The 26,033-nt window shown below is 48.5% G+C and overlaps 3 protein-coding genes across 3 annotated transcripts; 1 reads left to right on the top strand and 2 right to left on the bottom strand.

Annotated features, from left to right (window-relative positions):
• Positions 1–5,064: 5,064 nt before the first annotated feature.
• Positions 5,065–7,055, bottom strand: LAJ45_00082 (uncharacterized protein; the record flags this gene model as incomplete). The annotated part of the gene is made up of 4 exons (XM_046109684.1): positions 5,065–6,526; positions 6,689–6,840; positions 6,898–6,971; positions 7,052–7,055. The coding sequence occupies 4 exons, from the start codon at positions 7,053–7,055 to the stop codon at positions 5,065–5,067; spliced, it is 1,692 nt and encodes a 563-aa protein (XP_045976377.1).
• Positions 7,056–15,102: 8,047 nt separating this feature from the next.
• On the top strand, positions 15,103–17,728 carry LAJ45_00081 (uncharacterized protein; the record flags this gene model as incomplete). The annotated part of the gene is made up of 2 exons (XM_046109683.1): positions 15,103–15,462; positions 15,602–17,728. The coding sequence occupies 2 exons, from the start codon at positions 15,103–15,105 to the stop codon at positions 17,726–17,728; spliced, it is 2,487 nt and encodes an 828-aa protein (XP_045976376.1).
• A 1,181-nt stretch (positions 17,729–18,909) lies between these two features.
• Positions 18,910–20,017, bottom strand: LAJ45_00080 (uncharacterized protein; the record flags this gene model as incomplete). Its single annotated transcript, XM_046109682.1, has 3 exons — positions 18,910–19,185; positions 19,262–19,800; positions 19,855–20,017. 3 exons carry the CDS (start codon positions 20,015–20,017, stop codon positions 18,910–18,912), a joined length of 978 nt encoding a protein of 325 aa, XP_045976375.1.
• Positions 20,018–26,033: the final 6,016 nt, after the last annotated feature.

The raw sequence follows: 26,033 nt of genomic DNA, 5'->3' as shown, positions 1-26,033 counted from the left end.
GCGATTATGAGGTTGGTAGGCTGGCTACATGTAGTTCGCATAGACCAAAGGATTCTTGCACCCTTGAGGAGAGATCTAGGGTCAATGAACTACCAAGTGCCCAATGAAGCAGTCAGCGGGAACGGCGTCTGTGAGCCCAGATGATATTTCTCGCTGAGTACAACCCTAGCGTTCTCCCCAATGCTATCCATGTCAACAATTTAGTATTGAAGTACCGCGAGGCTGTATCAATCAGTAGCTACAGTTGGCAGATGCATCATGTTTTATATACCCACCCACTTGTTATTCGTATACAGAAGTCGCCTTGATCCTGCACGTGATTGTCTACGGAAGCTTCGGTTCCCCTGCATTGCATCACTACGGATATAACCTTGTAGGTTATCAACATGTAAAATTTTATCATGGAATCTAACTCATATCATATAGTTAGATCCTGAAGTTATACGCCTCGTACAGGGTTCTTAGCTTCACTCTCCAACAGAAAAGAAGATGTGTCGAAGAATGATAGGAAAGTAGCCTAAATAGGGTTTTCACCACGACCAGGAGAGAAAAGAAGGCTACGCTAAGAAATTTCTCAGCCTTTTTTTGTGTCTATAATCTTATGTACTATCTAAATAGCTCCAAAATTAATCTCGATCAAAAGCGTTGATCGTTCGATGTATTTATGTAGTCATGAAATATCACTCGATCCAGTCTACCATCTTGGCGCGCCTTGTTTTTAACCCATCGATTGCGCTTTTGGCACGCCTAATTGGCTGGTTCTAGCACTGCGTAAGCTAGAGTACCGAGTTACTCAAGAAGAGTAAGGACTTGAAACAGCTAGCTGCGAGAGGGAGTAAATCTAAATTTACCCTATACATTCATTCTCAAATCTTAACCCTGTATGGGACGCCAGTAATTCCGGAAATTTAGCGTCCATGATCTAATCGTATCTTGCGATTTATACCATAAACAATAGTGGTAAAGGTATCCAACGTCAGGTCTGTACATTTAGCTCTGTTTAACAAACTATTACGCCTAGAGTTAGTTGGAAATACTCGAAATAATATGTGTATAGTATAGGCAAATTCGAGATACCTGAATCCTAGTTATTCGATGTTTCCATGTCTGAGATGCCGCGCTGACTTGCATGGTTTCACACAGCCATGTGGCTTTCTCTGCATGAACCGGTTTTGAACCACAGTTCACGGACATGTTTCTGTTGACATTCCCCAAACCTCTCTGATGTGCGTGCTTAATCTCAGGGATCTTTCCACGTTTTTGGAAGGATCATCCAGCCGTGTTCTGCGTAACGCGCAAAAGGGGCTTGGACCTGAGAGGCTAATATTTTAGTAACCTTCATCTCGGACGCTTGAAAAACTTTCTGAAGGGACACATGAGTATGCACAACGACTGATTGAGAGGTTCGCCGTGAACATGGTAGCCTATTTGTTTACCGGTGGTTAGTGGGTGGTCGAACCGAATGGCGAGCAATTTTGTGTGGTATATTGAAGTACCTGGATTTAACTCTAGTTGGTAAGCAGTACTGCATGCACAGCCCGGGTTCGATATATTGCCTTTCTGGATATTTCAACCCCGGGAAAACCTGGAGTAAGAATGCGGGGCACACGCCTATGACCTTGTTTGTACTCTAGGCTGACATAAAAATCGAACGTAATTCCCGGTTAATGGGGAGAAGATGAGGCCCGTATCGCTCTATCTCGAGCGTGGAGATAGAGAGAGGCGAGCCTTGTCTAGGAGTGAAATAGATTCCGAGTCCATTCAAAGGGGATTTAATTTTTCGGTACATTTGAGGTTTAACTGGGAAAGAGAAGCACGTACCGTCCTGTTAGGTAGAACTAGTCCCTAACTTCTGAACGGCTCAGATCAGTGCGTAGCGCATAGCGCCTTACCCAATCCCACATGTTCTAGAAAAGACCCAAAACGTGGCAGCAACGTGAGCAACTCTCTCAACCTTGAACCCTGTCAACCACGTGGAAAGGAGCATGATGCTGTACGACCATTGAACCTGAGCCAGCGTCTAAAGCTGTCGAGAAATATTATTGAGGGATATGTTTGAACCCCCCACCCGCCTCAGGATATCATCATAAACTGCAATTTTATATGCTCTTGATACCTTGCTCACTGCAGTCATCATTGGACACCCAAATTCCAACTGCCGGTTATCTCTTATAGAATAGAGAAATTTTGTTTGTGAATACGTACGCACACATGCCAAAAAGCTTAAAGATTCAGCCGGCCGGGTCTATTGAAGATTTGACTTTGCATGTAGAATCATAGATCGTGAATTGAAGCAGGTTTAAGCTCACATTGACGTATTCTTATAGTAGGAGTATACATTCAGTGCCGTATAGAGGTAGCGACATGTCGTAGTATAGAAAGAAAAAAACAAGAAAAAAACACATGCATACACATGTGCGTAGTATAACACAAATACACTTGTAGATTAAAATATGCAGATATAAGTAAAGAAACAAAACCAGAACTAAGAGTAACCACGCGCGCGAACCAAATATTTTTCATCTAGATATCGATATATATCTATATAAGAACAACTCAGCTACCTATGCTTCATTGGTTAGCGCCTTAATCCATTTGCCCAAGCTGTTTAACAGTGTGCAGCCTGTATATATGTGGTTTTGAAAAACATACCATATGCCTAATCATTCGCGTGCATAGGACCTCGAATATACCACTACACCCTCTTCGTTTGGTGTTTGCCCAAGATATCTTCTCATAGTTTCAGGCATCGAGTTTAATCTTTGCGGAACTTTCGTCGTGTTTTGGTTTTCCCGGAAATTGTTTTTCTCCATATCGCCGTTGTTTTCAGTGATTCCGTTTTCTGAATGGAGGTCGGCGTGAGATGTGTGCTCTTCGGACATTCCTGTAGATAGCTTCCGGCTGGTTAGTACAGAATAGTAAAGAAAAACATTGGGTTGTTTATGCCACAACCTCCTGTTATCGCGTGATAGGTACTGGGTTACGTACCGATTGCTGCTGCTGTAGTATATATTGATATAGTTATATCGTTCCTACAGTTAAACTTTAATTTTCCAAGAACGAACACCTCAAATAAGGCAGCACACTATATATACGCGGGTCAGTCACACGAAGAGGTGGGTAGTACTGATTGATACAATTGCGGGCTGGCCGTTGGTATGCAGGTAAGCACTGCCTGCGGGGGGGAGGGGGTTGTAAGTGCACGTTTTGGTGTAAAAAAGGATATTCATATCGATGAATCAATTTTGCTCTTTTCCCCTAATTTTGTGCGCAGGTTGTTGGATACTGCATCGCAAGGTGTAATGGGTTAGCTTCAATGAGAATTGCCCTAATCTAGACTGTAAACATTACCTTAGATAGGCAGCTTAGCTACGGCGCTGATAGAGGACCAGAGTATATAAGAAGAGAAAAGATAGAAGGCAGCCGCATTCTTCAATTGATGTATGGGGGGAAGTTTTACAACCTGTTACATATAGCTGGCTAGGCAATATAAGTTCCGGTCTATCGACCAATCGATCAAATGGTCGGCCATGATCCATGAAACGGGCCCGCCTGGTGAATGTCTCACCATATAGTTCCCTGCATATAGTTAAGTTCAATTGAGTTGGTTACTCGCCGTGAGCTTAAGACTGACAAGGGACTTTGGGCCCATGGGGTACAAAGATGATCCATGAATAGTGAATGGATGAACGTCGGTTATTGACAAGCTACTAGCTGCTGGGGCGCTGACTGTCGAAGGTGAAGAGACAGCTGCTTTGCTGACGTGACCCGATTCTATATATCCCTTAGTTATCCTAAGATATGGGGCAGTGGGGCAGCGCATTGCTGACCAGAACTGAAGTCCTAACGCCAGTAAAGCGGGACAGATTTACTGTCTGTATGTATACTGTAAAATTTAGACAAAACATTTATATGCAGTTTGGTCCAAAGTGCATATACTACATGTAACCTATAACTCAATCTACATATACATAATCAATGAATTAAACAAAAACAAAAAAATCTACATATACATGTAGTCCACCATATATACGGACACGGTGATCGTGATACCGGAAAAACATATCAGTTATACTCTCAACAATATTGAGTACGCCCATGTAACTTAGGAAGTACATACATGTGTACTCCAAGCTGTTATATGTACCGGAAGGGCCACCTTAAGAAGACACATATTGTATATTGTATTTGCGTTATTAGCCACTTTTAAGCGTTGGGATCTGCAGTTAGAAACGTCACCAACAATATCAAGCAAGCCCTAACATATATTACTTGAGATTCAAACGTCTTCATTAATATAATCGATCCAGCATTGACATCTCTCTGACTCCGTCGTACCTCTTCGATTCACTCCTATTATATATTACTTGCTCTATTTATAACATTCAGTAAAGCTTAGCGAAATGGGCCCACAAGGAGCGGCAAATATATCTCAGGGTGCTGAAACGCTCGACATCCAATCTGGATTATAGCAAGGCTTATTTCTAGCCACGTGCACGGATATAAAGACCTCGGTGTCACCCTAAAAGGAAACATTGGGAAGGCTATGAAGATCTAGATCTTGCTTATACATTTCATAAGTTATAAAGCTCTTGGTATTTTCCATAAAGCTCAACAGACATATGTGTATTCTGGATCGATGAAGTTAACTAATGTATAAAATGATGTAGTACTAGTTGACATAAGAAATGCGGTAGTCTCAGAAGACTGGAATCCCTCTGAAAGCAATCGAGTACAGAACCCTGCAAAGGAAGAAAGAAACGAGCGAGTACAGTCAACACTACAAAGCAAATGCCGAGCTAGAGTCTAAAACAGATTTATGCCAAACAGCTGTTGAAGATCAGTCGTAGGATCGAATTAACTCCAACTCTACCCCCAGGGCTTCTCCGTTTAAACAATGGATTAACATGAAAAGACTGCTCTGGATCCAACCAGGAATATTAGACAAAGAAGGAGAAAATGCAACATGTCAAAAGTGAATATTAAAGAAATAAATAATCAGCAAACAATCCGTACCAGTAACGCCCAAAGACAAGCGCTTTAAACCATGCTCCACGTCAGTACTTACGCTTCAACCTCTTCACCTGGCGGAAGCCGTGGCCATGTTGCGGATGGTCTATGGCCGTTCCGTATTCCGTCGTTGTTTTGTGATGACCTCATTGGATTATACAGCCCTGGCCTTTGTGGCCTTGCTTCTCTCTGTGAGCTCTTCCTCTTGATAGACTTTAAGTCTTTGATATCCTTCTCGACTATTCCATAGAGATCGTCCAACAGCTTACATCTCTCCCAGTCCTTCAATTGCCAGCAAAAATTCCTCGTCAATTGAATCAACGCCAAAAGATCTCTGTCTGACTTTACTTTCTCTTTCTTGAATGCATGCTGTATCTCATCCACAGGTGAGATATCACCATTAAAAGACTCGATCCTCGACACCATGTCCCTCTGCAACCCTCGGGCATCGCTAATTCGCCGAAGAAGGTGTGTCCAGTGCGGTAGACTGAGGTCGGTGGGGCTTGTAATTTCCTCGCGTTTGGCAGTTATACAGAGCGGCTTTGAACTCCTATCATTGATGGTATCGAGGTGTGACTTGTGCAGTTTGTAAAACGTGAACGCGGCCTCAATACAACACTTCTGTAGGTGCTCGAAATACTTGATTTGCTGGTCCTTTTCGAGGTGCGCCTCTTGTTGGGGTTCCTTTGTCGGCGCGGCACTCGATTCTGCCTCGATATCTCCATCGGAATCATCCTCGGACTCGCTTTCAATGTTTGGAAGAAACTCCCGTCCTACCACAATCTCACTGGTTGGGGACATCTGGGGGGCAGCCGGAACGCTACGGTCCACCGAGATTGTCCCAATCTCGTGTCGAATCCCCGGACTGTTGATGCCTCGAGAAGAAGAAGAAGTCGATTCGGGACCGGCTTGAAATCCAAACCCTGCATTCCAACCGAGCCAGAATCCGTTCCTTTGCTCTCTGGCGCCCAATCTATCACGTATCCTATCAAGAGATTGCACTATCTGGGCGTGTTCAGCAGCACTAGGTGAGAGCGATTGATGCTCCAGCAGATCCCCTAGCATGTTCAATTGCCCAAGCACATGTGCCAACACCGCTGTTTGCAGCGACTCTCCAACACCATTGATATCCACGCCTCCATTATCACGGGGACTCAGCAGCGCACTCGCCTGCCTGCCTAACGTCCCTCCACCGGAAATCTGGGTCAAGAAGTCGCCGAGGTCAAGATTCACACCCATATTCAGGCAGGGCCTTACATCCTTCTTCAAATTCTTCGGTGGCACCGGGAGCCAGGTCATCTTCAATGATTCTTCCGACTTGTGGTGCTTTATAACATGCTTCAGAGCTTTCTCACGTTTCCTGAAGGCGCAAACCTCTACTTCGCAGTACCAGATCCGGTGCGTCGCTTGGTGCCGGATAAAGGCGTCGATGCTGGAGGCGGCGAATTTCTCGGCGCATTTGGTGAAAGCGCAGTGGTAGCGTCTGGTTGGGGTACGGCAAACCTTGGTGTGTTCTCTGATCGGACAATGGGGGAAATGTCAACACATCTGACCGAAAGCACCAATGCTACTACCAGAACTACTAGATGTAACTACATGGATGGGTGTAGCTAGCTAGTAGCTACCAATATAGGCCGGATCCGAGCTAGCTATCTAAACTCTTGATTGGGAAACGTACCTGTATAAACCATCATCCGAGAAATAGCTTCCACAATCTTCCCGAAAACATCGGAGTGGGCTTAATGGTTCGGCGGCGGCGGCGGAGGAGGTGGTGGTGGCTTGAAGGGCGCCGCTGGTGTCGTCTACTGGCGGGGAGGAGCCATTCGCAATCTATATGGGGCATCAATTCAGGCGCCCCTCCAGAACCATTGACCACTTATAACTTACCACCGCGTTTGACTTGTGCCTTCCGGTCTGGATCAACGGGAAGGTTGGGAACTTGTCAAGACTCCAACGTGTAGCTGGATGAGGTGCACATGGTCAGTACGACGGGTAGCTGCAGAATTCAAGTCAAAGGGGGGAGGGGTTTGGATTTACTAACTCATATTGCGCGCGTTATAAGATTGAGACTATACTACGCTGGCGGAGTTCGTCGGGTACACGTATGGAGATGATCGAGGAGAAAGAAGAGAATAATGAGAATGAGCCCGTTTCCATCGTCAATGGCAAAGTAAGGAAGGATAATAGGCATATGTATGTTGGGGCGACGACCAGGCGGCGCCGCACAAAAGAAAAAAATCCTTGTTGGATTTCTAATAATATGCTGAGGCTCTGTTCAAGGCGCTTGGAGAAGATTGCCTGTGGATTCATCTCGCGGTCTACTGTACTGTGCATGCAGATGTGATTATGTTATCTCGAGCACGGTACTGGGTGTTAACTTTTTAAATTTTACTGCTTGCTCTAATAACAACGGTTCTACATATTAATATTGCATGTAGGTAGCTACACTCTACTCAGCATTCTCACGATGTCCATGGCCAATAACGCGGAAATTTCTTGAGTTTAGGCAAGCATGACCCTGGCCCCATCTGCCTTTGATCTTTCAGCTATCCAGCGTTCGCTCTCTATGGGTGGATCTAATGCGGTTTATAGGGGAACCTTTGTTGACACTTCATGAGCATGAGCTTACTCTACATTTACCGTATTATATTTACCTAGGACGTACTCGACTCTTTTTATTCGATCCTGGGAATTACTACCGCCACCCGCATTGTATTGATGATCGTTAATTTTACCTGCAGTTTGTTTCTCGATAATTCTATGTCGCTCTCAACAAACAAACAATCGCACCTCCGACCCCTCGACCCCTCGACCCCCCGGCTCGCCGTACCGGACATAGGCGACAGGCAAAGAGCGGGCTAGAGGAGGAAGGTGATCAACCTAGGTCTCAATTGTGTGTATTATTTACATCGCACATTATCTGCTAAAACCCCAGGTAGCAATCGAGGTAATTAAATCTAATGCAATAGGTAAACTGACCCCAAAACCCGGTCAAGGGCTCCCATTTTAGCCAGCAGTGGTCTAGAATTAGGATGAAGGAGTTCTCCAGGCATACCCATATCGAAATCCTCGACCAGGCGGAGCATTACCCATTTTTTCCCTTTCCTTTCCTTTCCTCCTTCCCGCATTCGCTTACCACTAGAACGTGCGGCGGGACATGCGGATTAAGCTTAAGCTCATGCCAAACAATTAACTATTCGGTTGAAGTGGAGGAAAGAAAAAATCCATGTTGACCGATACAGCCAACCCATCCATCCATCCATCCATCCATCCCAACCCACTTCACTCCGCGAGCACCTGACTTGACTCCCAGACACCGGCTCCGGCGCCTCGATCCTCCTCTATCCTTATTTTTTTCATTATGCCGCTGCTTCCGCTGGCTGACATGTCGACCTTGCATGGTGCTGACATAAACTTATTCATGCTCTATTCTAGCTAGCTAGCTCTGGACGTCTTCTCTGGCTGCCCCCGTGCTGTGATTGGACAAAGGGCGGAAATTGCGCTTGTGGGCGAGTGATTGCCTGTGAAGCCGCTAGCACTAGCACTAGCACGTAGAGTAGAGTAGCTCAGTAGATGGGGCGACGACGAGACCAAGACGCCACCGGGGATGGTCATGTAGGGTAGCAGGTTGGGAGGGTTGGGATGTAGATAACCGCAGTACCAAAACGGGTGTGGATTCATTACGGGATTGCCGTTAGTGCGCTACTACACTTACATACATGTAGTAATGTAACAAGATCGAATACAGTACTGGTATAACGGTACTTCCTTTGCAAATAACGCCGGTTTAACTCCGTGCTCTGTACTAAATTCCGCAGTCCTGTACTGGTAGTGATTTCGTAAGTTACATGGTACTGGTGTGATTGTGATACGAGAGCTCGAGGCCGAGGCTGTAGTGATCGGTATATACCGGTGTCTTTGCGATTTTGTGTGTTCTATTTCAATTGTAATATCGTACGTAAAGTATAATGTAGGATGTAGGTACAATGTATGTTCGATATATAAATACACGTTGGAGCACTGCTTAGACCCTAAAATTATATCGGAAACGGGGCTGAGGGCTATGTATATAGCATTGCGGTGAGGAAACGTTTAAAACGTTACAAGTATTTTCTGATATGGTGGCCAGCTTAATTCACATCTTTACCCCACGTACGTATTCGTTCGTTCAATCATTCATCCATTAATTCATCCATTCATCTATTCGTCCACTCACTCCTCACTCATTCTCACAACATACATGTAGCGTATTTGCACTATATTTACCATATATCCCATATCACAATATATACCCACCTGTACCGAGGATTTCGATTGATTGATTTGGCAATCTTCAGTTTCGTCTTGTCTCATCCCGCAAATCAAAATCAAGATCAACAGTACACCCTGCCCTGCCTCGATCCCAGGTGTACCCTAGCTGCGCTTCCCCATGCACCTTCTTTTTGAAAATTCCTCCCCTCCCCAGTAGGTACCTCTTTCTGACGTTCCTCATGTGCTAGGACCCCTCTCTCTCTCTCTCTCCCTCCCTCCCTCCCTCTCATCTGAACCTGCCTACCTACATCATACATGTAAGAGTGCACACACCGTACCCCCGATCCGAGATATCGCATCTCTGTCTCCCCCAGATCCTCCCCGCAAAAAAAAAAAAAAAAAAAGGTGAAACTAAACCTAATGTAATTAACTGAGACATGAATGCACCGACCCTCTTCTTCCTCCTCCTGCTCCTCCCCCGCATTTTTCTACGCCGTAAAGTATGTAGGTAGATGTAAATATACTTTTGCGCTGCACTAGTGCACCGCCACCCAACTGGCTGGCTGCTACATATAAATTATGGGAAGTGTATGTATTTACTCTATATTGGTACTGCAGTAAAATACTGGGCAGTTCAGATACGAAGGGAAATAGGTACAGAGGGAAGTGTTTTGTGTTTAGTGCATCATATCATAATATGCCCTTTTGGAGAAACTCCCCGGCCGGCCCGGCCGGTGGATGCCTGCCTACCTGCCTGCCTGCTTTCTGAAGTGAAGTGAGTGCTCAACTGGGTTTTTCAAAGGCTGGCTGGGCGATTATGACATTGGTCAAGACAGCCTGATCAAGCCACGTGAGCGGGACTGTCTGTCTGTCTGCACTGTATGACAATGGCCGGGCGTCGGGTCGATCGGGGCTCCGATTCGAATTTCGGGAGTGTCAACTTTTGTTTGTGAAACTGTATCATAGCAGAGCGGGTAAAGGAGTAGTTCTTATGTAATACTACAAGTAGATAGCTACGATACACAGACCGGCCGACAAGATCACTGTGATATGATATGATATGATATGAGTATATGAGTATGAGTCGACTTATACCTAGCTGGGTGCTCTAGAGAATCTAACTACGTAGGCTATAGTGCAATGTTGCATCAGGTAGAGCAGGTAGAGCAGGTAGAGAGAGAGCATTTTTCATAGCCTTGGACAACAACAAGACGAGACGAGAGGATCGAGAAGAGGGCATGTCATAATGTAGGTACGATGGGGCCATGGATGGGGATGGATGCACAATACTTCTGTAGCTAACTACATAACTACCTTGCAATAGTTACCTTGTCCATTGCCATTGTCCACCCGGAGGACAAGCCGTTTGATGATTTACAACAGCGACGGTGACAGTGACATGTGCGGAGGGAGGAGCACGGTACATACATGCCACAAAGGCAATGTCTAGTACTCAACCTGGTCCCTTGATCTGTCATATCTCCATCTGGAGGGGCCCGGCCGTGCCCGGTTTCTTAGATGTATCGCGGGGGGGTGGGAGTTGGAACTTCTGGCTCTTGTCTTAATTGTGCTTGTGCAACGATACTTCCTTCTACTTCTGAGAAAGGTACAGACAGACAGACACAGATACGTAACTTGCCGGATGGGATAGGATAGGATATGATGGGGAAATCCTGCCTCTTTCAAGATCACTGCTTCACTTCGACACCCCTCTCAGCAAGAGCCAGATCAAGTACAGAACCAGCTACGTAGCCATCGCCAACTTCCAAACCCACACCTTTTGTTCCAGAAGGCCCGGCGCCATGGTCCGGCTTGGGGGTGAGGAGGGGTCGGACGGAGGGAGGGGTGTGTGTGTGTGTGTGTGTGTGTGGAGGGGTAGAATAGCTACATACTTCTCGATGGGAGGGGGTGTAGAGCAGAAGCAGAAGCAGAGGGAGGGGGCCGGGCGGTACAGTGACAGCTCCTACTCTAGCGAGTAGAACCACCACCATGATGTGCTGGCACTTTAGTTCAGTCAGTCAAGTCAGTTCAGTTTCCAGCCTCATGCTCACCCATGAATGGTTAGAGTGCTCTACTCTACTCTAGCTGGCTGGCTGGCTGGTAGTTAAACCCGGGGAAGGGAAGGGTGCGGTGCATATGTATGCATGCGGGTGCGGATGCGGAGCTGCGCTATGCGCACATGCTCCCGCGCGCGCGCGCGCAAGCAGAGACTGTTCTTGATTTTGATTTGGTTTGGTTTCTGGTTTCTGGTTTTCTGTTTTCTGTTTTCTGTTTCTGTTTCGGCGGTGGTGGTGCCGGTGGTGCAATTGGGTGGGTGGATTAGCTGGGTGGGATGGCGAGAAACCTACTCTAGGTTGGATCGTGCATGGCAGGCAGGTCTACTCTAGAGTACTTGTATGTAGATGTAGATGTATGTAGCTAGCTGCCTACATTGTATGTACATACATACATTTTTCACACAGGTAATTGTCAAGCAGAAACGAAATGGTTCGCGGTTTACACCTCCGCTGAGTGTGTTCTTTTCTACATAACCCTCCTCATATCTCATTTTGCATTTTGCGTAATATGTATCCCGATTGAGGGTGAGCGGCGTTCCTGTTTGGGGGACAGAACAGAAAAGAGAAGCTAGGAAGAAGAAGCAGCAAGGCAGAATTGAGTTTCTGGTTCTGGTGATGCGCGCGTGGACCAACGCAGACAGAGATCGGGCATCGTGAGTGAGTGAGTGAGTGAGTGAGGGTGAGGGTGTGAGTGGGAGCTACATACCTTGGTGAGCGTGAGTGTGAGTGAGGCTCTAGTTCGAGACTGGGAGTGTGCGAAGAGAACGGTGCACCGGCAGAGAGAGCAGGGAAGTTAGAGGAGAGGAGAGGAGAGGAAATGAGTACGAGTACCGAGTACTACATACATCCAGTTACAGACAGCGGGAGCGTTACTCCATGTACCTGCCAGAGAACGGCCATAGTACTCCTCCACAGACATATAGCTAAATACAACAATTAGTGCACTTCCACTCCCATCCGTGAGTTGGACAGCTGCAATCCTCCACGGGCCCATAGACGAACGAATTGACCGCGCGGGTAGGGCTCTTAGCTCTCTACATGAGCTACATGAGCTACATGTAGCTCTACTACTAAGAGTATTAGCTACAGTACATATATCCACAAGTAGTTAGAGCGCTCATGGCATGGTTACTCTACTTGGCCTGCTCTACAACGAACATGTAAATGTAACCTCTACCTCTACCCACTTACGTCCCTCCATCTCACCTCCTCAACTCGAAAGGTCCCTGTATGACATTTGTCAATCCAGGATATCCCATGTTCCTTTGCGGTCCCATTGGCAATGGAGTGAGCAAGGTGAGCAGTGAGTGAGTGAGTGAGTGAGTGAGTAAATGAGTGAGTCGTATCCCTCCATCCACCCTTTCCACCACCCTTCCAGCCAGCTAGCTAGCTACTCTCGTAACCCTCTCTCCCTCCATTCTCCAAACAAGAAATTCAAACCCCCCCCCCAAAAAAAAAAAAAACCCCCCAGGGCAAAACACCCCTCCCTACCACCCCATTCGCCCATCCCCGCTCCTCCTCCCCTCCACCCTCCCTTCGTCGTCCTTCGAGCCCTCCGCCTTCTTTGCGCCTACCAGGCGGAACACACACCGAACGGCCGTCCCGCCCAATCAGCCCATGCCAGCAGTGTCCGCCTCGATCCACTGGCTGCCTGCCCGTGCATGGTGATTGGCCGCGGAATATAGGTACTGTACTCCAGCGTCGTCGTCGTGGTGGTGGTGGTTGTACGACCACCACCACCACCACCACACATAGAGTACACATACACATACACATACACATACACATACACATACACCCAGGTGCGCAGTAGGTTACAGGACGCACAGGTTTTTTTCTTTCTTTCTTTCTTTGCTTTAGCCAGGGAAGGGACTAGGAGGAGGCCCGTCATATCTGTCACTGCACTGGGCTGGGCCGGGCTGGGGGCATGATGGCGGAAAGCAGAGCGGGCAAGCAAGCAGGCATGGCATGGCATGGCAGGCAGGCAGGCAGGCAATCTAGAGGTAGGCTGACAAAAAGGTGTACTTACGTCTTGTCTTGGGAGGAGTGAAAGTGTAGCCCATGCTAGCTAGTATGAGAGAGTGCAGAGGTGCAGAGAGAGTAGGTAGTGCCAGTTGCCAGTGCCAGTTGCCAGTGCAGTTGAGAGACGTCGTCGTCGAACGTCGAACCTCTGAGAGAGAGAGGCTTCAACTTTTGGGCCCTCTTACTCTCACCACCCCACCCCCACCACCGCCCATACCAGCAAACTACCACACACACATAAAAACTGTTTGAGGGTTTTTTTTTACTTTTTGGGAAATCCCTTGGAGGGCTGGCTGGCCTGTTTGAGACGCTTCTTATTTATTCTCCGAGATTTGTTCATAAAGTTGGTTTTTTTTGGTGGCATACTTTCTTCCTACTTGACTACTGCTACGCTACTACTACTACTACTACGACGTACTACTACTACTACGTATACTACTACTACTACTATCTACTACTATCTTACTATTACTAGCTATACTGCATACACACGTACCATACCTGGCTTATATATTTGCTTCTACTTCTTCTACTTCTTCTACTTCTACTTCTACTTCTGCTTCTTCTGCTTCTTCTGCTTCTCTTCTACTTCTGCTTCTATACTACTTCTGCTTCTATACTACCTATACTACTCTTTCTTCCATACTATATCCACTCTCTCTGTTGCTTGCTTGCAACGACAACAGAACACGACTGCCACTCACAACTACGTATACCACTACACTCCCCACTACCGCTGCCCGCTATCTATCTATTATTACCCCACAACGGCTCGACTCTGTCTTATCTTCATTCCTTTCGAACCCACCGATCCATCGCCAACAACCACGAACGGCGCCTACCAGCCTACATAGCTTCCTTCTTTTGATTTGCCCTCCATACATAGCATCCCGTCTAGCTCGTTCCCCTCCTTCCTTCCTTCCTTCCTTCCTTCCCCCCCGCTTACTATACTACTACTGCTGCTGCTGCTGCTGCTACTACTATATACCGAATATATATTTCAAGAGCTAGAGTTCTTCTCCCTTCTCTTTTTTCTCCCCCCAGCTCGTCAGGTAAAGATTGCGTCGAGCTCATAACCCCGAAAGTGTTGGTTGCTCCCAAGTTCCTTATCGTGTTCAATCCCACCTATCTATCTACCTGCCTGCCTGCCTGCCTGACCTGCCCCGCCATTGCCCTGGGGGGACGTCGTTGCTGTACCCCTCCAGATCATCCTCCCTTCCACCTGCCCAACCCAGCTGCCCAACTCTACCCCAGCCCGGCTTCCCACCCACTGTCACCGCTACCACCGCTTCCTTGCAAGAATCACCGGCTGACGGGAAATTAGTAGAAAACTACATAGCTATCTATAAAGAAAATCAAATCAAAGTCAAAGAACCAACTTCTACTACTACTACTACTACAACGAACCAATTAAAAAGAAAATCCTCTTAATTTACAAAAAAGAGAGAGATCAATATTTTAGTGAAAACACATTAGATTTCTCCCTTGTAGCTGGCTGGTTCAGGTACTACTAGAAGACTAAAAATCTAAAAAAAAAAAAAAAAAAAAAAAAAACCAATTACAACCTCCGGGGTGGGAAAAAAACAATTATCACCCCGTATCAAGCTTCACAGCTACACACACATACATACATACACATTGCCAGCTAGCTAGCTAGCAGCTATTATTTTTCTACACAGCGGCAGCAGCATCAGCAGCAGCACCGTTATCAGCATAAACCAACAACTCCCCTCATCCTCGGAAAAACGGACGGGCCCTTCGGATGGCATCTCCACACGTAAACTCGATTCTAGAAGTAGATCAAGTAGACGCGGAAGACGCCAGCCAGCGCCAACTACGGGAGTTTGCAGAGTTCCAGAAACTCAACCCCAGCCTCGACACTGATGAAGTCGTAAAGAGCTTCCTCAGCGCCCAGCAACAGCAACAGCAACAGCAACAGCTGCAGTCCCCAATAGATTTTAACACAATCCAGCGGAGCTCAGCGATCCAGATAGGCGGCGGCGGTGGTGGTGGTATGAATATTAATGGTAGCGGTGGCTTTAGGCCAGAATCGTGTCCGCAGACATCGAATCTCCCACCACTTGGTGGGGCTGGGGGCCAGCGGATGGTGCGAGGAAACTCGGTATGATTCTCCCTTGCTTTTTATTTTTATTTATCTCTCCATACACATAAGGCTTGAAGAGAGTGTTGGCGGTGGTCCTTCGGTGTAATATTATGAGAAATCAGGCGCTGAGTGTATATCTACTATTCCCCGTCCACAGACCAACCCGCAGCACAACAGCCTTCAGCATAGCTTCGCCCTCCGCGCCGGCCGCTCCCCCACGCAATTCGTCAACACGGTGCCCGTCACACCGGCGGACCCACCGCAACCACAGCCACTCACACAGTACACCTCGGCCCCCAGCACTGCACCCACCTACCAAGTCCTGCACTCTCTCGGCCTCGACCTCGACACCGGCGCCGCCCTCCAGGAGTACCTCTACCAGAACGATGACCCGTTCCCGCTGGCCCTGCGCCCCGAAAGCTTCAGCGGGTCCCGCTCCAACAAGGGCTACCCCGCACTCACCATCAACCCGTTCAGCGCGCCGCAGATGCGGTCGCAGCCGTCGTCGCAGCTCTCGTCGAGCTACACGGAGGACTCTGTGTTCCCGGACCTGGACCTGAGCCCGCAGAACAACAAGCACACGCGCAGCTTCTCGCACGGCTCCGCCGAGTCTGAGCGCTTCGTATTTGGCCAGCACGAGATGAGCCGGCAGGGCAGCGGGGCGAGCGGGTGCGATGCGGGCTTCTCCATGCTGAGGGTCCAGTCGTCGACGGGGAGTATGGGTGGCGACATTTTCCCTGATGATATGGATATGGGGGATCTGTTGTGCGGCGTGGGGGGGTTTGCGGGGGCGTGCGGGGACCTGGGGAGGGTGGAGGGGCAGGTGGTGTTGAAGAGGTCGTCGGAGGAGCTGGATGGTGGGTTGGCGGGGCTGACGGATTACTATTCGCAGGGTTCGCCGGGGCTGAAGAAACAGAGGAGGGTTAAGGAGGAGGATGTGAAGGAGGAGGCGTCCGCGGCGGTGAAGCAGGAGCTGAAGAATTGCGAAGAGATGGAGAAGAAGCTTGTAGCTGAGATACTACAGCGTCCTCCTCCCGTGCCGCCGACTCCTCAGTCTACGTCCGACACTACCACTACTATTACTACTACTACTATGGATGCCAAACAGCAAGTGCCAAAGCCAGAGTCGCAAAAGCCCTCAAGCCCCGTCTCCCCAGTCCGGCCAAAGAGCACCACCACTGCCTCCCGCCCGCTCCCAACCATCAAGCCCGGGAAGAACCCAAACACGCCACCGGCCGTCAGCGCCACGACGAAATCCACCTATGTCCGCCCCCCGCACCCACGCGTCTTCTGCAACAAATGCGCGGCCCATCCTGAGGGCTTCCGCGGTGACCATGAGTTACGTCGTCACACCGACAGAGAGCACGCCTTGACCAGAAAGATGTATGTCATCAACGACATCTCAAAGGGGAAGACACTCCTTGCCAAGTGCAAAGCCTGCCAGAGCGGGAAGAAGTACGGCGTGGACTATAATGCCGCTGCGCACCTGAGGAGACAGCACTTCAAGCCCAAGGTGCGGGGTGGCAAGAATGGCAAGAAGGCGGCTGCGGCTGCGGCTGCGGCCGCATCAGTGGGTGCGCTGGAGCAGCATGCAGTGCCCGAGATGGCGGAGCTGAGGAAGTGGATGATTGAGGTGAATGTGGAGGTGCCGCGGGATAAGACCTCATATAGCAAGCGGGGAAGAGACAACGCTGCCGGCGCCGCTTCAGCTGCGGCCTGTCAGGACGAGGGTGATAGCAGCGAAGATAACGAGGACGATGACGGCGGCGAGGGTCAAGCCGCCGCCGCCGCCGCCGCCGCCGATAATCAGCTAAACGCGATGGACTCGTTGATGCAGGGCATGCCACTGGGCGGCGTCAACCACCACCACCACCAAACCCCCAATGACGGTTTCTCGTGGGCCTCGTGGGACAATACCGCCAACTTCACATATGCGGACCCGAAGATCATGCAGCACTTTACCCACCAGTTTGGTATCCAGACATCTGCTGGCGCGGGCTCGATCCCTCTCACCATTGCGGGCGGGTTCAACCAGCACGCGGCGGTACACAACAGCTTGCTGCCAATGCATCAGGCCATGATGATGATGCATAGTGACCCGCAGCAGATGCAGCAGCAGCAGCAGCAGCAACTGCCCTATTTTGGGCATGAGGTGGATACTAGCGCCTTTGGAGAGTGCATGGCTGCCGGGGCTGGGATTGGGGCTGTTGGGGTTGGGTCAAAGTTCTCGGAGCTGGGGCAGCTGTTTCCAGGGATTAATGTGGAGGTTGGGCATGATGTTTGATGTTTGAGGCCTTTAGGGAGGTGGGGGCGCGGAATTCGATTCGTTTTTATATAGTTTATTTTTTTATTTTTTATTATATTGTTTCTTTTCCTTTTTTATTTTTCAAGTTTTTTGATGCCTCATGCTTGGATGGTTAGAGAGGGAGCGCAGGTCATTAAAGAGTGGGGTGGTGGGAGTTTATGCTTACTTGCAATTGATTTGGTAGCTCCCATGACTGGCTGGCTGGCTATGGTATTATTTTTATTTTTTTATTTCCTTCCTTTGCTTCCGATTCTAGTCTAGTATTTAGCAAGCCAGGCGTTTATTTGCAATTGTTGTCGTTTCTTCTTTTTATTATTATTATTATTATTATCTTTTTATTTTTATACTTGTGTTTAGGAGTTTGAAACCGGAGTTTACGATGTGGATTTTTTTTTCTTTTTTTTTTTTCTCTTTCAATGGAGGACTGGTGTTTGTTGAGTTTGCTGCTTTAGCTTTAGCTTGTGGTTTTTGTTTTTTCCCATTTTTGTTCGCTCTGCTTCTATGTTTGGGTTGGTATATTGCTTTTTTTTTGTTATCATCTTCTTCTTGTCGATTTTATATATTGCTTAGCTCTGGTGAATGTTGTATTACTGTTTGTGCTGCCTTTGATGTTGCCATGTTTCTATCTGTATGTGTGTGGATGTGTGGATGTGTGGATGTATGAATTTGAATACATGTGTCATGCTTTACTTCCACCTTACCTCCTGTGTGTGATGAATGGTTCGTGGAGTAGCGCTCCCTCCTTGATGAACGGGGAATCGATTGGTAGTTATGTAGTTACATGTAGCTTGTGTTAACATGTAGCTTGTGTTAACATGAGAAGCTAGATGGCTACATATACATGTAGTCACATACCGGAAATATGTCGACAAATCCGAGTGACATCCCATGATCCCAACCGACCCGACCTGTGCAAACATTCATGTCAGGATGGTCATTACCGGGAAACGGTACGGGGCTTCTGGCCGATCACGATGCGCGATACACGGTGATCTTCCTCTCGCCACAAAGCTGCATAAACGGAACAGACATGTGCAAGCACCACCCATAAAGGCAGTGTATAAAAATAAAGATCGCTCGCAGATCATCTACATCACTTCTACTCTAGTCCTACACACAATTGTAATCACGCCACCCACCCCTCACCAGCCAACTGCCCTCTAAAGCTTCGCTGGCACCAAAGTCTTTGGCTTATTCCTGTCACTGCTGACAATGATCGCTAGCTGGTTCGCAATGGCGACCAAGTTCTTATCCTCGTCATAGATGTCCACCATGACGTCCATGCGGCCGTTACGGATCTCGCGCGACTCGATGCGGCAGAACAGCCACTTCCACCCCTCCGCCGGCGGGGGGCGCTTCACCTCGATCTTCAGCGAGAGCGTCGGGTACCAGTGCGTCCGGGAGGTCTCTTTGTAGTTCTCCGGTATCGGGAGGAACTACCCACCGCGGGTCAGTTTAAACTAAAGGGACGCGGTAGAGGGATGGGGGACGCGGGGACGCGGGGACAACTACCATATCGCTCAAGAACCCCAGCGCAGGCATATCCATTCTCCCCCCATCCCTAAAACACACCCACTGCTCCCTCACGCTCGGCGACCCTTCAAGGCTACCATACTTGCGTGTCCCCGCCGCCGGCACCGCATATACCAGCTTCCTCGATACCGGCCTCACATCCACCCGCGGATCGCTCGCGTTCGGCGCCTGCACACACTCTGTCTCCCGATCCGGAATGCCTCGCTGCGGCAGCGTGGACGCGGTCGGCAGCGTGGGGCCGGTCTGCAAGGTCTCGAGATTCGTGAAGGGGATTAGGCCCTCGAAGCAGAGCCGTGCGCCGCCGTTCTGCGTGAGCGTGGCGCGGAGGAAGCTATACTGCCGGCCGGTCTTGACGGGCGTGATGGCGATGCGCGCGGCGCCGGGGGTGCACGAGTTGAAGAAGGTGCAGGATATGTGGATTGCGTGGGGCTGGTTGAGGGGTGCGAGGGCTGGGTGGGTGGTGATGTGTTTGTGGGCGGTCCTGAGGAGGAGGGCGGTGAGGTAGCCGCCGTGGGGGACTGTGAGGGGGTGTTAGTGTGAGGGGTGGGCGGTGGAGGTGGGAGTCTGCGTACCGAAGCCAATGCACCAGTCGCGCTTGAGGTCAGCGGTATAGACGCCGGAGTTCGGAGGGAGGCTGTTATCGGTGTCGGCGGCGGGCGTGATGGTGGTTGCATCGGCAAAGCTGGAGTACTGGAAACCGGGTGGGAAGGTGGGCTTGTTCTTCCATTCGGCCATTGTGGGGATATATTGAGCTGAGGAGAGGAGAGGAGAGGAGAGGAGATGTCGTGAAGTATCGTGAGAGTTCGTGGGAATTCTGGAGTTGGCTTCAAGCTGCCTCGGGAAGCTCCATATTCAGAGCTTCAGTCGCTTGTAGCTGGAGCTGTGTTGTGCCGAGGTCGCGATCACATGATGAAGATGCTGTCAGGGATTACTATCGATACGGATGCTGAGACACATTGTCGATATTTGCTATCTCCAATTCTGGTGCAGAACGGAAAAGAGGTCTGAGGTAAGAGAGGGGTAGAGAACATCGATTGGCTTGCCGATGAACAGCCCCCGTGCTAACCTTTTAAGGTCGCGCCTGAAAGAACCTCTACAAACTATGTTTATACCAAGTTTTCGTGTGAAAGCGGCCTCCGAGGCAGAGAAGATAAGGTGTATGAAGTAAAGAGACGGGCCCATAGGACCATAACAGTTTGAGCGAACAATAGATACAGTCGTTCGCGGGGTGAAGACGGGCACTGGATGTTGACGGACAGGGGGTTTCAACGAATAGGAATCGTCAAAAAGAATTATTTGTGAAGCTTGGCATACACAGGGTCCTTGCTCGTCAGCACCCAGTGTCCGTCTTCACCCCGTGAACGACTGTATTCCGAGTATATAACTTATAATCGTCCATAAGGGTTATACTCCAGAATTTAAACAGTCCAAGGGCCACTAGTGAGTGTACTGTGACAGATATTCGAAGTAAACAGAAGCTTTAAACATGAAACTGGTCACGTAGTATTCTCCGCGACACCGTTCAAGAAGAGACTAAGGCCCAGTCTTGTCTTGTCTCGTCCTGTCAAATAAGGGCGCCGGTATTGTCTTGTCTTACCTATTCTAAATTAATCAGTCTTGAGAAATCGAGTGAGTAGTTGAGAGCCATTAACTGTTCAAATTCTGCCTGATAAACGTTGCAGGCTGGCTCTCGTATCTCCTAGAGTCTTGTCCAGAACCTGCATACGAAAATTCAAACCGATGATGAACGCGGACGTAGCAATACATGTAGAGGTATTGATGATGGATGATCTTCTAAGAGTGACAGAGCTAGAGAGAGGTATTGATGATGGATGACCAAGGAGTGACAGAGAGAAACTACATAACATGTAATCCAAGTGCCTGCTCCTGCTATGTTTCCCTTTTGCCCCAGTTGACCACCTATTCCGAAAGCTTGCCAAGCGCCACGCACTACAATGTGTAACAAACATACAGTTGACTAGATCATTTTATCCCTAATATCTACTTTATGCCACTGGTTTATCTTGGTAGATTTCAAGACCAAAACCATTTATTATCGAGCTTCCCTAGAGAAGAGTCCCGAGACAAGCCTCCAAGACTTCTCGTCTCATGGTCGTGGAGAACACTACATGGTGACGGCGACTAGTGCTACTCATACATAGCCTTCAAGAATAATAATATCGCTCGAGAGTAGATAAACTAATTTAGTGATTAACCCCATAGACACTATACCCGTGCCCACGATGCTCCCAACAAAGCCCGTTATGACTATACTCTACTAGTAGGCCACTACTAATAATGCTACCAACCGATCATTGGCCGGCGCGCCGTGGGTCTTGGCATCAAACAATTGCCAGTGTTGTGGCACTAGTGTTAGTGTAGCTTCGTACCAAGCCGAGTGGCTAACAGCAGGCCTCGAGGACAGTATGTACTCTTTCAGAGATTGTTACCTCCGAGTCCGTAACTTGGGATTATTCCATCACGAATTTTGGGTGAGAAAAAACCTCCCTGTTTTCGATATCCGTCATTAGAGTCAGCCGTGCAGCTGCACTATTGTTCCAGTCCATGAAGAATCGAGACCATGGCCAGTGATCTACTCCATGATGCAGTTACTCTGTTCTGTTCTAGCCCTTTAGGCCTCAGTTCTGTATTGATTCAAATCAATCCTAACATCTCTTCGCATGCACACTCCAAACCCGGCCATGTCCAGGTCCAGGTCCAAATTACGGGTATCAATCTACAAAGCTACCTAGTATTCAATCGATCAATCAAATCTATCAATCTTCATCTCACTACGAGTCGCAAGATTCACACCAGGGCGCAGAAAAATTCCCCGAAAGAGGAAAAAAAAATCATAATCGCAATGCCTGCCCGGGTTAGTTGGCGGCCGGCAATATCACACACCCACACACGAAACAACCTTATAATTCGATCTTCCAGTGGGGTTTTTATTTGGAAACGAAACAAACGAAACGCAACTGCCGACAGGACGGAAAAAGTACTCCAAGGGGAGAGAGAGAGGTAGTGGGAGAAGTGACTTTTCCCGTGTGCACTGCCACCGGGAGGGTTGGAGGGGAAGGAGGGGGAGGAGGGTGTAAGCCACTGAGCTGTTCGCGGAGGGTGCTCCGTGGGTGCTCGTTTGACATGGAGGAGGAAGAATGAATGGATGAATAGAGGGACGGGGAAACCGAAGATGCTGTGGTTGGGGAGAGAGGACCAGGTATGTATGTAGGAAGGTATCTGGGGTAGGAGATATCGATACGGGGGGGGGGGGTCTGTGTCATGTGTGTGGGATGGTCAACTTATGTGGTGGTTGTGGCAGTGGGGCAGTGTACAGTCATATCTATGCGATAAGGTGTGCGCATTTATGTAGGTACATACGGTGGTTCCTTGACTCTCTCTATCTCTACTCTGAGTATCTTCTATCTGGTGCCGGGAGAGCTTATGTAGGGGTTGAGGGGGGGGGAGATGATTCTCAGGTACACTCGATCCCCCCTTTCTTCTAGAAGCCCGGGCATTTGCGTGAGGGGTACATACAGCAGCAGCATTACAGCGAGATGAGTTACGTTTAGGTACAAGTGCTTACTCCATCCCTAGATCCGTGAGTCTGGTGAGTGAGATGGATGGGGAATTGTACCTTTCGAGAGATGGTGGGTGGTGGTGGTGGTAACGGCGCAGTGAGGGAGGTGTGACGTGACGAGCGTTTCACAAGGCGGCCTTCTGTGGGCTTGTGCTACATACACCACTGCTCCTCTGTCTATGAGTCGGCTCAGCAGAAATGGATGGGTGTATGTGGTACTCTACTCGTACACTCAACTCACTCACTCTGCGAGTCCACCCAGTCTGCGGTCTCGAGAGCAGCACATGCAGGCCATCAAAGGCGGGAAAGAAAGAAGGCTGCGATTGTTCACGATATGGACTCACTCCATGTGTTGTATGCATTGGAATCTCCCCATCGTGACATGTGTCTGTCTGCTGCGATGGATGATGGATGATGACTGATGAATTGATTTCAATGAAGATGAGGACGATGGAGACAAAGATGAGTTATCTATAGACACTAACCACAGGCACTCACTCTACTTCGTCTCTAACAGGGAGACTCGATGGGTAAACAAACAGGCTCCAGAGTAGAGGAGTAAGTAGACTAACGCTTTACCGTCTGGTCGCTCGCCTAAATACAGCATCCGCGCCTAACTACTAACTAAGAGGGAAGACGGGAACGGCGGGCGAGCGGGCGCGAAGGGGTAGAAAGGGTTCAGGGACCTCTGGGTGATGATGATGATGATGGTGGAAGGGGTCCTAAAGGGAAAAGGGAGCCTTCTTACTGGCTGCTGGTGAAAGGTTCGAAGGTTAAGGTCCCCACTTCACCTTAAGCAGTTAATCTCCACGTTGATTTGCATGTCATCATGCATATTATCAAACCCTTCCCCCTCCAGACCCCGGCATGCTTGCTGTATATATCGGAAAGGGGAAATAAAAGGTAAATAATGACCCTTAATATCACTTTCTATGGGAATACTCGTGCAGAGCCGCATTGAATTAAGGGCTTTTTGTCCCCAATTGAGTGCAACGTGCGATTGTCAATTGTGTTGCACGAGTGGTGATTGTTAGGCATGTTGTAATGCCCAGCCATTCCGATATGCTCTCAGCCCCTCCCCCAAATATCATCGAGGTTTAGGTTCTCACAACCTAACTCTCTCCCAAAAGGTCTCTCTCTCTCAAGGCAGACAGGCTAGACATCTCGACTCTCTCGCCAGTTCTCTACCCTCTTGGCCACACGCAAATCTCGTACCAATCTACGCGAATCCGATTAGGATTTTACAAATCTGGCCATCACCACCTCCAACCTCCACCCACCAACGCATACACTCCAATAGGATTCACCTACAGAGGGCCCCAAAATCTCGCTTCCTTACTCAACACCCCCCCCCCCCCCTTTCCAGCTCCCGTCTTCCCCCATCCTGTTTTAATTCTGTTCTTTGCGCCTTGTGCACAGAGCAGATTATCATTAGTGATTCGACAATTGGCACAGCTTCAACCTTCCTTGCACATTACCAATTACGACAGACCCGAGAATACGGTGCTACCCTATTGTCTAAAAAAGATAGTGGTGCAAGAAAAAAAAATAAAAAAAAAGCGGTAAAGCTTAACCTAGCCCTAAAGATCTCCCAAGAGGCCTTTGCATACTACTGCCACCACTACTACTACTTACTGACGGCTATTACCATATCGTATGTATGTACCTCCAAACAACCGTCCTTCTAGAAACTTGTCCAAGAAAGCCCTGCTAATATCCCGTGTGTGCCTGACAGACAGGAATAAGTTCCTTGCCCGATTTGTACCCACGCATTAACTTATACCCTGCGATTACATACTCACAATCCTGCGACTGACTGACTCCCGCATTGTGGACCCACTAAAAACCACAACCCCACAACCAACCACCACCACCACCAACTAACTACCACTCTGTCACCTCACCTCACATTACACACTACACTCCCGTCCGCAGCTCTGTCACAAAAACAAAACGAAACAGAGAGAGAGAAAAAAGCTCCCATTCCATTTTAAGGTTGAAATATACACTTTGCCGTCGCAAAGGGTAAAAATATATATACAGCACCGCCGCCTACGAGAGCTACTGCGCCCAGCTTCCCAAAACCAATTCGGTCAATCATTTATACTACTACTTACTACTGAGAACTACTACTACTGCCTACAATAATCGACTGGCTCTCCCGATCAGTTGACTGGCTCTCCCTCTCCCCCCACTTCGTTTATTTATACCTACTTGGTCGCCTCACCTGGGTTGCTCGAAAAGAAGGCACCTGTGCAAGTCTGCCCTCTCCGCGACTGCCTCTCCTCCTGTTACATACAAAGCTTTTTGCCAATTTTTTTATACCTCTCCTCCCAGAAAGGAAAAAGAGAGAAAGAGAAATAAAAAATACTTCTTTATTTATTCGTGTCAATCAAAAACCAACCAATCAATCAATAGAAGGCCGGGCCAAAAAAATTCGCACAGATTATTACTATTAATTTACATTTGAGTGGAGAGAGAGAGAGAGAGAGAGAGACCGACGGCCGGCGGGAGCGGGAATGAACTTTGAGTGGCGATAGCCATTTGTCTTTTTTGTTTGTGTTTTTACAGCGGCGGGCGGCGACAAATTACAGTCTTTGAGAGAGAGGCCCGGAGAAGAAATACGACACATTTTAGAGAGAAATAGGGACATTTAGTGAACGGGACTTTATTTGATTTTTTTTGATTTTTCTCTCTTACGTTTCTGTGCACCTGGGTGAGCATGCGAGCTCTTTCTACTTCACAATTATATGCGCGAACTGCCCTCCTACTCCCCCACCCCCACCCCCACCCCCACCCCCAATTCCCCCAAACCTCCCTATTTCATCCGATCCCATGTCCTTTTTTGCCCACATTTACTTTACCTAGCCGTGGTTTGATGGTCTCTGGTCCCGGTTCCGGTACCTGTCACTAGCCCAACCGCCGAGGACATGGAGCCCCTCCTTCCTACATTGGCCTGCACGAGGATAAGAGCTGGGACGTTTATTCGATGTTGGCACCCTCGTACTACCTGGTCTATTTTTCATTTTTGTCCAATCAATTCCATTCCTCGGAATTGCTGGGCATTCTTGTTCTCCCCTTGGATAGCTCTCGTACAGCCCTTGTTGCAGTATACCCTCTCCCTTATTCATTTGTGCTCTTTTGGGCCGCATGTTGAATCATATACATCTA

The sequence above is a fragment of the Morchella importuna genome (assembly GCF_003444635.1).
Source record: "Morchella importuna strain M04M26 chromosome Unknown Morimp01GS001, whole genome shotgun sequence".
Classification (NCBI taxonomy): domain Eukaryota; kingdom Fungi; phylum Ascomycota; class Pezizomycetes; order Pezizales; family Morchellaceae; genus Morchella; species Morchella importuna.
Note: the sequence above shows the minus strand (reverse complement) of the source record. Positions and strands in the feature narration are given on the sequence as shown.